General features: G+C 37.3%; 1 protein-coding gene across 6 annotated transcripts in view; it reads left to right on the forward strand.

Moving 5' to 3' along the window:
- The window catches only part of Cep162 (centrosomal protein 162), a 72,170-nt gene that overhangs the window by 16,792 nt on the left and 41,931 nt on the right, over positions 1–13,447 (forward strand). For all 6 annotated transcript variants that reach the window (XM_023711963.1, XM_023711961.1, XM_023711962.1 and 3 more), the window contains exons 7-11: positions 2,828–2,928; positions 4,007–4,037; positions 4,597–4,713; positions 9,762–9,953; positions 10,473–10,551. In XM_023711963.1, coding sequence (XP_023567731.1) covers positions 2,828–2,928; positions 4,007–4,037; positions 4,597–4,713; positions 9,762–9,953; positions 10,473–10,551 — 520 coding nt within the window. The remainder of the gene's footprint in view (positions 1–2,827; positions 2,929–4,006; positions 4,038–4,596; positions 4,714–9,761; positions 9,954–10,472; positions 10,552–13,447) is intronic.

The raw sequence follows: 13,447 nt of genomic DNA on the forward strand, positions 1-13,447 counted from the left end.
TTTCCAAAAAAGCACTTTCAGATCTTTTGCATTGAATATGCTTTACTTTCTCTATATTTAAGGAATATTTTGCTTATACAAATAATATTTCAAAGTCATAAGAGTAGAAGTTTGAATTATACAGTGCCTCTCTGCCAAAAAGGTCAGAATGCTACAAGTTTACTTCTCACTTTTTGCAAACAAAGGGGTATAGCCTCGCTCTCCACTGCCACATTTCAAATATAAAAATCGCCTCAGGTTTCACTTTCGCTTTTTTGGTTTTTTTTTTTTTTTTTGTGCTAGGGATCAGACTTGTACTTGCCAGGCAGGTGCTCATGGAGCTAAGCTATCTTCCTAGCCCCTACTTTCACTTTTATATAAACTAAATTTGTTTTAATGGTTGTTTATAAAAATCTCTGACAGTTTTCCTTTATTTCTTGCCCCTACCATTACGCTCAGGGTCTGCCAATGGCATTTTCTTACTGCTTCCAATCTGCTTTATTCACGACACGTTCCCAGGGAGGAGGTTGTATCATAAGCAACCCAAATCTATGGGATTTGCTTATGGGCTGACCAGTGACTACATGAAAATATTGAAGTATAATTTGAAATATTGCACATTAGATTAGCAGTTTTCCCAATCAGAAATAATATTCGGATGGCTTGTAGGTATAACTCAGTGATAAGTGTCTGCCTAGCGTGCCTGAGGCCCTGGCTTCTATCCTCACAGCTACACAAAAAAGAAGGAACATCAGCTGAGAGCAAGACTAGTTATAATCATACTAGCAGCAGTAACTAGGCTATTAAGTATCTGTGTAGTGCATATCAGCTGTCTCAAACACTTCAACTCTCAATCTCAGCAGCCATTTGAAATGAGTGTTATCATCCCTACTTTACAGATAGAAGGAGCAAGGCCAAGAAAGTTTATGACTTGCCCTCAGTTCAGGAAAGCAGAGAACTGAATCCCGGCCTTCTGGCTCCAGGTCACGTTGTTAAGCACTACGCTGCCTGAACTGTTTCTTACGCTGCTCTGCCCAGTCGCACATATACTGGACCCCATCCCATCAGTTCCAGAATCCGAGTTCAGTGTCCTGTTCTCCCATGACTACTCCTTGTTCATCTTTCTTCCCTTGGCTCTAGTATTTGAGGTTATCCCCACCTGGAATATGACAAGTTAATTACTTTATGTTGAATCTGTCACCTTACAGTGCGTCTAATATAAAGTGCCATTTTAAGTATTAGCTTATTACAGTTTTGCAAATTTGATTATGTCCACTGATATTTAGAAAATCCCAAATAAGTGTTCTCATGCAGGGGGAAAAAGTCAATCATAGAATATAGATATTGTTATATTTAACCAGGTAATTTACTTTGTCTGCCTACACGTCAATACCCATGCTGTTCCAAACTTATACATGTAATGAATTAAAATAAAGCTGTCTCTGTAGGCACATCTTACTTGCATCATCCTTATTTTAACTTGTATGGCTCCCAAAATTCATTTATAGACTTAACATATTAATTACATCCAATTAAAAAGTAAAGTGGTCCCTTGCTATTTCACAGTTCAGCTTTCATGGACTCTTGCCGATTTTCAAAAAATATTAATCTAAAGTATTTATTGTGGACTTTTCCCTGTGTTGCAGGATTTTGCAGTACCATACAGTGTGCATATGCTATAAAATTACATAGGTTTGCAAGTTTAGAAAATGGTTAAGAGCATTAGAAGTGTTTTTTAAAGTGTAGAAAAGGTTTATAAGAGTGTAGGAAAGGAGGAAAGGTTTACAAAGCCTTAAATATATATAAAGACTAAAACAAATATAACTTACCTGATTTTTACTTGTCACAGGGGTGTGTGGAACGTAACCTCTGCGATAAGTGAGCGACCACTGTAAGACATTGCCAAAGAAGACATTTTGGTCTCCATGCAGTCTGTTTCCCCTCAATCCTGTTTCTCAGTGTGGTGTAATTTATAAAAATACCCGTTAGAGTATTTGTTCCAGTGCTGCTCTGAAAAGGTTGTTCTCCCACAAATCTCTACCAGTCCTGTAATGTAAGAGCTATAAACTGCTTAAAAATTGATGGAGAGATGAGGCCCGAATACCCTGTCCCACCCTCCCCTTGAGTAGACTGGTGGAATCATTTCACATGGAAATAGCTTTCTTTCTGATACAAAGCCCTTGAGATCTAATTTAGAGATCTCAGTCAAAAATGTCAGAATTTGTGAAACAGCAAAGGATACATGACACCAATATTTTTACTTAACTGACAGATCAAAATCTTTCAAAAGTGCCACTGAAACTTACAGAAGAGGATTCCTGAAGAGAACAAAAAATCAACTTAAATACAGTCCTTTTGAGAATATCAGAATTTCTCAAAAGTGCTTTTTTTAAGTAAGCAGTTGGAGATTAATGTTTTGAAAAAATTGATTTTAAAGGCTTACTTGAAAGGTAAAATATGTTAGACAGCTCTAGAAACTTTTAGTTGAGTAATATAAAAGATTAAAACTACAAAGCTTGTAGAATTCTCTGAAAGTATAAAAAATGAAATAATCTTGATAGTCAAACTGAACATTTAATTTTTTTTCAAAACATGATAGCTGAAAATGTAAATATTTCTTTATGTTAATGTCAATAAATTATTTTTACGCTGACTTGTGCCATTGCAAATTAGTGGTTTCCTGGAATTTAACTCTTTTTGGCGGTGTGATTCTTTTACTTTTTAAATTTTTTTTTTATGTTTTTGGTACCAAGGTTGGAACTCAGGACCTTGTGCTTTCCAGGCAGGTGCGTATGCCTCTGAGCTATCTCCTCAGCCCTCTTTTATTTTTTAAAATTATTTCTTTCAGAAAATTACAGTGATGACTTTGAAGATGCAGAGGATATTGACACCAGTTTGATTATTAAAGATGAAGAAGAAACTCGTTCCAAAGAAAATCCTCAGTCAGAAGTAAGTAGACCCAAACAGGTAAACACCAATTTTACCTTTGACAGTTTTTCAGCTTCTTTCTTCAACTTCAGTGTTTCCATAAGAAGAGCTTAAAATACAGAATTCATTATATCTAGCTCATTATTGTAAATATATGTTTCTTTGTGCTCAATTAAATATTTTCTTAAGTTATTTAAAATACTTAAAGGAAAAATCGGGCGTCAATGATTTTATAAGAGAATATTTTTGCCAGGTAATTTCCTAAAGTTCAGTTTTAGAAATGGAAAATAATTAAAATTTTAAAATCATTATATTTATACTTTGGTAGGACTTGTCCTTGTGAGCTATAGCAAATACCCTCTTTGTATTTAGGCTAGTGATTATGTTGTTACCTGAAACTTAACCTAAAATGAACAATTTCATCATTCTACTTACATGTGATTTCTCTCATTTCTCATTTCTAACTAAGACTTTTTAAGAGCTGTTGCTCATTTGCTAACAGGATAGATTAAGAAAGCATAGCCTGCACAAAAATGTGCCACTCGAAATGTGGAAGCCTTGGGGAGAGCTGTCTGGTAAGAGCCTACACACTCCTAGCCCACTGAGAAATAAAGGCGATCCTATCCTAAGGCAACCTGTAATATTGGAGGACTTACATGGTGGTGGATTCTCTTTCAGAGTTACCTCTTCCAAAGGATAGATGAAACAGAGTACAGTGTGCATATATTTGGTCATTACTTCTGAACAACAAGGGAAATACTGTAATTTGGAGTCTTGTGTGAAGTAGCCCTCCTCTCTTGATGTTCAAAATGATTGGAGAATTTTTGAGCAAGACAGGGAGTAGATGGCACTTATGTATTTTAAGCAAGTCTTTTTTATAGTAAAGTGATTCTGGTAATTGCCAAAGTTCGGGAGAGACTACAGTTTCTCTAGGTTGGAAGGATTACTGATGAATGCGAGTAGTGAAGGAAACCTGGGAGGCACAGTCCCAGTCTTTGGAGGAATCACTGCTTTTCAAACTTGTGACTATTTCACATTGTGTAACAAAACATCATTTTGGCTTCAAACATGTGAGGGATCTTTTTTCTCTTTTTTTTAGGTGGAAGAAAAAACTGGCATGCTGGCGAATGGTAAATATTACATATTTTCATATTTTAGTTGGCAGAATATTCACCTGTTTAAGTCTCATCTAAATAGTTCTGAGTAAATCACTGTCCTTGTTTTGTTGTGTTGTTTGTTTGTGGAACCGGGGATTGAACTCAGGCCCTTGCGCTTGCCAGGCAGGTGCTTAATCTACTGAGCTATCTCCCTGGCCCCTGTCCTTGTTGTTAAATCTCTGTAAGGAATTAAAGTTCGGAGCTTCTCAGTAGAGTGTCCTTTGTGCTTGTTTTGAATTCATCCTGTGATATTTGACAGTATTTCTTCTTTGTCCTTTTTCTCAGTCTCTTTGCCATCCAAGTACAAATGTATGTTAGAACTACATATGATTACAGATGTACCATAGGTGTATCTGTGGGTGTTAGCCAACTCTTACATATATGAAGGAAATCAGATTTGTTGGACACATAAACTCATACATGTGACATGCCATTTCTAAGAAACATTTTTATACATCATTTAAATAAAAATATTAGATCAAAAGAATCACCACTTTTCTTCATTCCCTGTACTTCTTGTATATTCTACCAGTTGTGCTGCTTGACTCGCTGGACTCTATTGAAGGTGCCAGCCTTGATGAACAAGATGAAGCCACAGCTAAACCAAAGGCCCTGCCGGCCACGACTGACAGTGACATGACAGGAACAGGTAAAATTGTTCGAAAAATTGCTTATTTTCTCATCATGAACTACTTAAAGACTAATTGAATGTATTTCCAGGGAATTATATAAAGTAACCACATTGATGATAAAAACTTAAACCTTCCATCTTTGTACCACGTTGGAAAAGTCAGAATTAGAGCAGGGCATGGTGACCTATGCCTGTTACGTCAGCACTCTGGGAGGCTGATGTGGGAAGATCCAAGCTCGAGTTCAGCCCGGGCAACTTAGCAACGCACGCTGGGTTTCAAAAAAAATGTGGTGGTAAATATTTTATGAAGGCCTCAGATTCAAGTCCAGCATTGAAAAGCAAAATCAGGCTGGGGATATAGATCTGCAGTACAAGCGCCTGTCTGGCAAGCACAAGGTCCCAAGTTTGATCCCCGGTACCAAAAAATAAATCAGAATTTGCTGTCGATGATACCCAGTGTTAACCAATAATTCAAGCTACATGTAGTTTTTAAATGAACACTAGTAAATGAATAATATTGCAGATACAAAGTATTGTATTTTGGGTAGATACTAATTTGTCCTTTCAGAGAATTTATTTTATTTTGTTTTATGCAAAAAAAAATGGTACTTTGGTTTTATTGTACTTTCTCCCAGTTCCCTCTTTAGGGAAAAGCTAGATCATGTTTCAGAGTTCTGAAGTACTTGAGACTACCAGGGCTCTTCTTAAAGCTTGCTACTCGTGCTTTTTAAAGCACGTGGAACCCTTCTGTGTGATTGAATTATACATAGAATTGTATATTGCTGGAAATGGTTTAGCAGAGTGAGTATGTATTAGCACACATTGGTCACATTTACCTACAAAACTGTGCGAGTTACTGTGTCTGTTTTGAGACAGGGTCTGCTGTGCAGTTGAAGCGGGGCTTCACTCACTGTGTAGCCCAGGCTGGCCTTGAACATGTAAGGATCCTCCTGGCTCGGCCTCCTGACTGCTGGGATTACAGGCATGCACCACCATGCCCCGCTTTACCTATAAAATTAGAATAATAGGCCCTTTGAAGATGTGGCTCATTCTCACAGCAGCAGCAGCCTTCTGCTGTGTCTTATTTTCTTTTTATTGTGTATTAAAATATTCCTGATTCACCACACGAGTTGCAGATAAAAACTTCTTGATGAGCTTGCTTTGTAATCTCAGGACGCTACCCAACTGAACTGGTTCACACACTTGAACAATAAAACTGATAGGCCTCACTAACCAACCTATACCTCAGCTTCTTATTTTTTTATTTTATTATTGAAGTAGTTTATGCCAGTATAAAAGTTTGTGCCATACTGAACCCTGATGAATTTTTAAATACTGAACATAGCCCTGTAATCAGCATCTAAATCAAAAACCAAAAGAATACCACAATACAGTGACTTGTCCAGTGTGTGATATCTGATCACTGTGGTGATCTGTCTAGATGTGCGGTATGTGGTAAGCATGTGTCAGCTTTTTTAAAAGACCCATGTAGTGCTACAACTTTCCTAATCAGTAGTGCACTAGAATTTATGTTAGTATGTGTGTATGGGGGCCCGGGAGATGGCTCAGTGGAATAAGCGCTTCCCTGGCAATTACAAGGGCCTGAGTTCAATCCCCAGTTCTGCCAAAAAAACAAAAAAAAGTATATGTATGGGATGACCAGAGAAACCTTTAAGATGTATGTGAAAACAGTTAAAGTTGTCCAAAACATTATTATTGCTAACATCTTCAAAATATTAAAATTACATACGTGACCTGTTTGTGTAGATAAGGTTATAGTACAGTTCTTAAGTATTAATGCATGACTGAAATTCCAACTTCAATCAAACAACTATGGAACCTATAACTTTTTTATAAAAAGCTATGGTTTTGAGAAACTAGGAAAACTACTGCTAGAAGTTATAAGAAAAAGTCAGAAACGAACCTGTATTTTTGAAAGTAATTCTGAGGAGGGGCTGGGGAGATAGCTCAGTTGAATAAGTGTTTCCCTGGCAAGCACAAGGGCCTGAGTTCAATTCCTAGTCCCGCAAAAAAGAAAAAAAATTCTGAGGACCAGCAAGATAGCTCAGCAGTCTAATGCCTTCTTGGGCAAGCTTAGGGAAGTGCAGGGACCACGTGCTACACCAGCCCTGCCCCCAGGGCAGGCTGAGCTGGCCACAGAATATAAAGTAATTCTGCGATGATCCCAGCTACATGTAGCTTTTTTGGTTTTGTTTCTTAAATACCCTTGACTCTGAAATAATTTGACTAGTGAATTATTAGCAGGTATTAAAGTGTGACTTTACCATCCTGTAGACTTGGAATCGAAATTCCTCCAAGCCACGCCACTTGTCAGCCATGTGACATTGGACATCCAGTGCCTCAACGCCTATTTCTTTAGAATGAGGCTATATAGTGGGCAGCAAGTTTGGTGCACAGTTTCCAGTATATGGTTGAGATTCAGAAAGGAGGAAGTAGAAGCCGGATGCCGTTATTTGTAACCCTCTATTAGCAGCTCAAGCTATAATAAAAAACCTCAAGACATACAGCATAGACACTTGCTGGTGAGGTATAAAATTTACCCCATACTATTTCAAAAGCACACCTGTAGATGCTGGAACTTTGTAGAACTGGCAAGTTTAGTGGGGTTATTTTATTTTGCTTTACCATGTTTCTCTTAATGGTAAGCAGGCTGCTTATCCTCACATGTTTTGTTCATAGTATCATTTCTAGAATAATTTGTGTTGTATTAAAGAAGTTATTAAGTACAAAAATAAAGCTCACCAGGTGAAAGCTGGCATTCCCTTATTTCTATTTGACTTCCAGGAGAGCGCTATTTTGTGCTGGTCTGAAGTAGTCACAGTGACTATGGCTTCGTGAAACTGCTCCCTTGGCAAAGTGGGATTTGCCCTTTCTCAGCTTTCTAATGCTGAAAATATAAGGAGCTTTCATTTAAAGGGCAGGCAAGTAAGCCCTTTTTCATAAAATGCATGAGAAGAGTTAATTTACATGATTTGTAGAATTATTTATAGTACAGCTTGGGTTAATGTCTGAAGTTACGAAAAAAGTAGCTTTCCTCATGGTTTTCTTGGTAACTCTTGAGACTTACCCTCGCTCTGATTCCTAACTTCCAGGTCATTTAAAGAATGCCATCTCCTCTTTCTGACACCTCACACCTGTTACATTAGGTCTGAGTGTTGCGTTCTACTATTCTGCCTACCACTGACCTCAGTTCTTTTATGCCTGCTTTGCACATTCTAGGCATTGTGGCACTGGTGCAGAGGGGAGAAAACAGCTTGCGCCTTTCTCCTTTAGCTGTGCTGTCCTGAGTCTGGCTGGTAGTGAGGAGTCTAGTTAAGCGCACCTTGACAGGCAGCACCTTTTCTTCTCAAGTCCTCAAGTCCCTGCCCCTTACCTGCTGGCAATTCTTTTCTAACAGTACACTGTACTTTCTTGCTTTTAGTTTATGTCATCATATTTAATTCACTAAGTATACTCCAAGTAGCCTTGGGTACCGGAAGCTCTTGCTGCAAAGAAACATCTTATTTTTCTCACTCATATTTGGTGCTGAGTACCTCTTAACATTTCGAGTTAAATCTACTTAGAGTTGTACCCTGTACAATTTGCAGTGTTTATAGGGGAAAAGGAGGCAGTACCAGCCTTTACTTTTAAGTGCTAGTCAGATTGTCAAGAGGAGATTCGTCACTTCTCTTTTTTCCATTCTTCTATGATTAATTCTTCAATTTTGAAAATTCCACTGTTAGGAATGAAAGTTTCAAAACGACTAAGAAAGAACTACTAAATATTTGGTGTCTTTATTGTTGTTAGTTTGTACAGATTGTTTTTCTGGAATTTATTCATCTGCTAGTGGGAGAAGATGAGTTAGGAAGACCAGGTGTGAGTGTCATTAACTGTTTCGGGCAACTACATATGTAGTGGTGCCATTAGCTAAGACAGAATCTGGACAGGAGAACAAGTTTTGGTGAGGAGCATAATGGATTTAGTTGGGAATATGTTAGGTGCTATTTACTTGTAGGACAATCTAAATGTCTGTTAGAGACTTTGGTTACATAAAGAAAAAAGACAGCTTGGGAAACATGAAACTATGAGTACAGTGGTACCTTTATGAACTTAGTTTTTTTTTTTTTACTATTTTTGGGAAATGGTGGGGTTTGTATTTGTGTGGGAAGGATGGCAATGGTTGTGTTTGTCACCTGATGCAAAGATTGTGAATGGAAGCAAAATGTTGCTGAATGCTTTTGCAAGCAGAAACATTTGTGAACCAGGAAATTACTATAATACAAAGTTTACAGATCTGTATTAAATTAGGCAGGTTAGGGTAAAAAGGATTTATAAAGAGGGCTAAATGCATACCCCTAGAATGAGAGCACTGGCCATAAGAAACTGAGAACCAGCAAGAATAATAAAAACCAGCAAGAGGTAAGAATAATAGAGTGGATGTAGAAGACAAGTAGGAAAGAGATACTGTCACGTCTCGTGGAATTGACAAGAACTAAAGTTGGTCAGGGGCCCGGGAGATAGGTCAGTAGGTGCAAGGGCCTGAGTTCAATCCCCGGTTTTGCCAAAAAAAATGAAAATAAAAATAAAAAAAGTTGATCATTAAAAAATTGCTTCTGATTGCAGCAACTTTGGCAAGATATTGGTATACAAACTCCAGTGCAAAGTTAAAGGAATGCATTGCTGTTGAAAAAGTATTACAGTACAGCATAGCATAGCACAGAGTGGTTCAGGAAAGCAGAGCAACAGTAAGGAAGGATAGACTCATTCAAAGGATGGTGTCACTGAGGGGGCTGTAAGAAAAGTTTTATCCCGTGTGGATCAGTTAAGGATAATAGGACAGTAGTAGGGTTGGACCTCACACTTAGCACATCAAGACCCATCTCCCTGCTAAGAAGAGTTGTAGGGCCTGCTGTGATTTCACGCTGGGAGGCCACAGCCGTGAATTGCCAGGGTTTCTAGATAGAGCCTTGTCTGTCATTCCTAACCATTTAAAGCAATGCTAGGATGTTAGAGATTTCTCAGTTTTTACGATGTAATTACACTAAGAATTACATTTATTTCAGCAACTTTTTCTTATGGACAAAGCAATAGTGACATTGAAGCCCTGCAGCAGGCCTATTGTCATGTAGCTCATTCTTTGGGAGATGTAGATGAACACAGAACTGAAAGTAACACGGTGGAAATCATGAAGAGCTCAGTGAATGACCATCCTCAGGAAAACGAGGAGTCTTCAAAGCACATCTCTACTACTGAATCTGGTAAAAGCTGATAAATAGAATTTGTCAATGTTTGAGACCCGCTGCAAACAGTTTCCAGTATTATAAATACATTTGCTGTAGTTATTCTCATCCCTGCACTTAAATAGGATTTGCTTCAGATGGAATGTGAGAGCTGAACACAGGATAAAATCTCACTTCTTCTAATATACTTTAACCAGATTAATAAATCACATAAGTTAACATTTTTACTCTCTGCGGGTATGTATGTAAAAAAGTATTTTCATAGAGAACAGTGTTTTGTCCTGTACTGTGTTCAGTAAATGTCTGTGTTGGGTGGGTGTAAATACTTGCTATTGACATTTGAGATACGTATTAGATGTTGATAAATATCAAAGGATGCCCTTGGTATAAACAAGTGTATGATGGGAAGCCTGGTCACTGTACCTGCTTTTCTGTTAACTGTGTCGGAGAAAATGTAATTCTAACGATACTGTACACATCCATTAAGCATTTTGCATAACATTTTTGGTTTTTACACTTAACATTTTTTCCTCCTAGATCTGCCCACAGTGGAGGACTTAATGAAACCCATCAGAATAGATTCCGTTGGAGTCAGTTTTGACTTACAACCTCTAAGGTATAGTCTTTTCGGAAAGGATTGTGCAGGGTTGATTGATTGACTATAGGTTCTATTTTCTTATTCGTTATTGGAAACTTTTGCAGTCATTTGTTTTGTGCCGTTTTATTCTAGTGACTGATTAATAACTAATTCTTGATTGTGTGCATCTACCTGTGAGTCACTGAATTAATTCATCTGGTACTATTTTTTTTTAAATACTACTAAAAATGTTGCTACTATTAATTAGGTCTAATGCTCTTCACTGAAAAATCTGATCTCTTCAGTTTTGAGTAGTTGATTCCCAATGACAGGGAATGCACATTTTATTCCTTACATGAATCATTTGCTTTTTGTGAGCTAACCAGTTAATTAGACTTATTCATAGACTGGCCATTGTTCTCCCAGGGTGAGATCTGTGGTCACAAGAGAAACTGACGATAAAAACCCTCCCACTTCATGCAGTGTAGTGCTTTATGTCAGAGTAGTATATCACAGTAACCTGTCATAGACAGCTCTGCATTTATGTAGCACTTACAGTGTCACAGCTGTGCCACATCGTGTCTCTCACATGACAACACCAGAGACACGCTTTTTATCTTAATTATTAAAATGTTGAATCTGGATCCAGCCAAATTAGCAGTGGGTCTCTTACAAGAACCAGATGGTGATGAGAAAAGCTCACATCCATCCCCTTTACTTTGACCAGGTGCTGGGCGTAGTTCTTTACATACATTGTTTCATTTAATTCTTCATAACTCCATAAATGTCCATTATTTCCCTGTTTCATAGACAAGAAAACTGAAGTTTAAGGTTAAAATAATAGTCAAAGATCATATGATTGTAACGAGAGAAGACAGGAGGTCCCTGTGCCTGCACACTTATCTGGGCTGATCTGTGCTGCCCTAGATGTATTTCTCTTAGCAGACCTTTGTCCATTCATCTGGTCATTTGCTCACCTTCTCACTTGTGCTTTTGGGAGAGACAGATTGAGCCCTGATGTCCTCAGCATGTGAGTCCACTTGCAGTGATTTCCTGTCATTATCCACATCTGTATTAGTGAAAGCAAATGATGCTTAAGTTTATACTAAAACCCATCAACTTGACTCCTGAGACTTGTATTCTTCCCTTGGTCCATACATATTAAAGTATTTGAATAGTGAATAATATTTTGACATCAAGTACGTAGTGCTAATCGGCATTTTTAAAGAGGAGACTGTATTTGCTGGTCATTGTTTTGGGGGTATGTTAATGTTACTGAAGCAACTATCTTATATATCTTGTGTCTTTGTTATAAGTGAAATCATTTTAGTGATATGAATTCTAAATTTTTATGTTTGTACTTAAAAGCTGGAAACATATATAAGAAAGATTTGTCAGTAGTATAACCTTGAGTGCACATATTTACAAACCTACCTTTGTAAAGCTGATAAGTAATCCTAGCTGTAACAGGTGATCCTTGAAATTCTAGTTCCTAAATAGCGAAAAGAATTCCCTTGCTTACATCACCCTAGCGTGTACTTCCCCGTGGTTAGGTTGAAGCTGCACCCCACACCATGGCCCAGCCACCATGAGGGTGAAGGGTGCCGCTCTCCATAGACCCTGCCAGCTTCCCTGCCTTGCAGCTGGTCCCCTGTGGACTGAAAACATGAGCCTAGCAGGCCTTTCCTCTGCTTTCATTACCAGCCTGTCATTTTAAAGTTGGCAAGGCATCATCCAGTGAATCAATAAGGAGAAGAATGGTTTTCTTTCAGTCTTCGAAGTACAGAAAGGCCACATCCCCTCAGCTGTCATTCTTTTGATAAGCAGCAGTGCATCTAGGTAACCAGCCTGAGCTGGAAAATGTGACTTGTTTCCCTAGAAAGAAAAGCAAATTAGTGTGGTAAGGATCTAGCCAGTATTTGCCTGAATATAGTCTTCTAATAACCAGATATCCATTTTATTCTTCTTTATATACAAACTCACAGGGTCCAAAGTCCCGTCCAGGACTCACTCATGGTCAGGATTTCCAGTTGAGGAGCAGTATAGTCCTCTCCATCAGGCTTGGAGGACTTATACCTTTCTGTAATTATTGTTGTATCTCTTACATCTGTTTGGGTTTTTTTTTAATGCTGTTTATTGATTAGTGTTCACAATAGGATGTTGTTGGTTTTTTTTTTTTTAAAGATTTAAATTTTCTGAATTTAGTTCAACTTATACCACATTTCCAAGAAAAACGAACGTTTTGCAAAGACATTTAAATAGAATCATACCAAGATACACAAAAATGAAATTGTCCAAAACTTCTTGTAAAGAAAAAAATCATTAAAGCATATACATAAAAATACTAGCTATGGAAGAACAAAATTAAATTGCATCTTATTCCACATTAGAAAGAAAAAAAGGGACCAAGGGTGTAAGAAACTAGATTAATTAAAGGACTGGAAGAAAAGATCTGTTCTCTTTGAATTTTATACTTGGCAAACATACCTTTGAAAACTAAAAGTAAGATTTTCTAGTTATACAAACTTGAAATATTTTAATACCTCCAGAAGTAGCATATAGGGAATAACAAAGCATAATTCAAAAGGCAAGAGAAGTTGCATTATGCTCTTGGATGAACAATAAAGAGCTCTCAATATGTTATGCAGGACATATAAAAAATATATTAGATGAACCCTTATTTAAAGGTCATTGCAGATTTCTATGAAACAGCACCAATCTTATGTTGGGTTATACATGTATTTTTTTTTCCATGTATGTGTGTATAAAAGGGAAGAAGTAACATAAAGTCAACAGAAAATGGAAATATACTTTTTGAAGTTTCTAATACTAGGAAAAGATATCATACAATATCTTTTAAATAAATTGTAAGTCAAAGATGTAGTATAAATCTTAAAAATTAAGATTAAGCAATATTCAGAAAATTAAATACTAA

Source organism: Octodon degus, unplaced genomic scaffold (assembly GCF_000260255.1).
Source record: "Octodon degus isolate 3935 unplaced genomic scaffold, OctDeg1.0 scaffold00022, whole genome shotgun sequence".
Taxonomy (NCBI): domain Eukaryota; kingdom Metazoa; phylum Chordata; class Mammalia; order Rodentia; family Octodontidae; genus Octodon; species Octodon degus.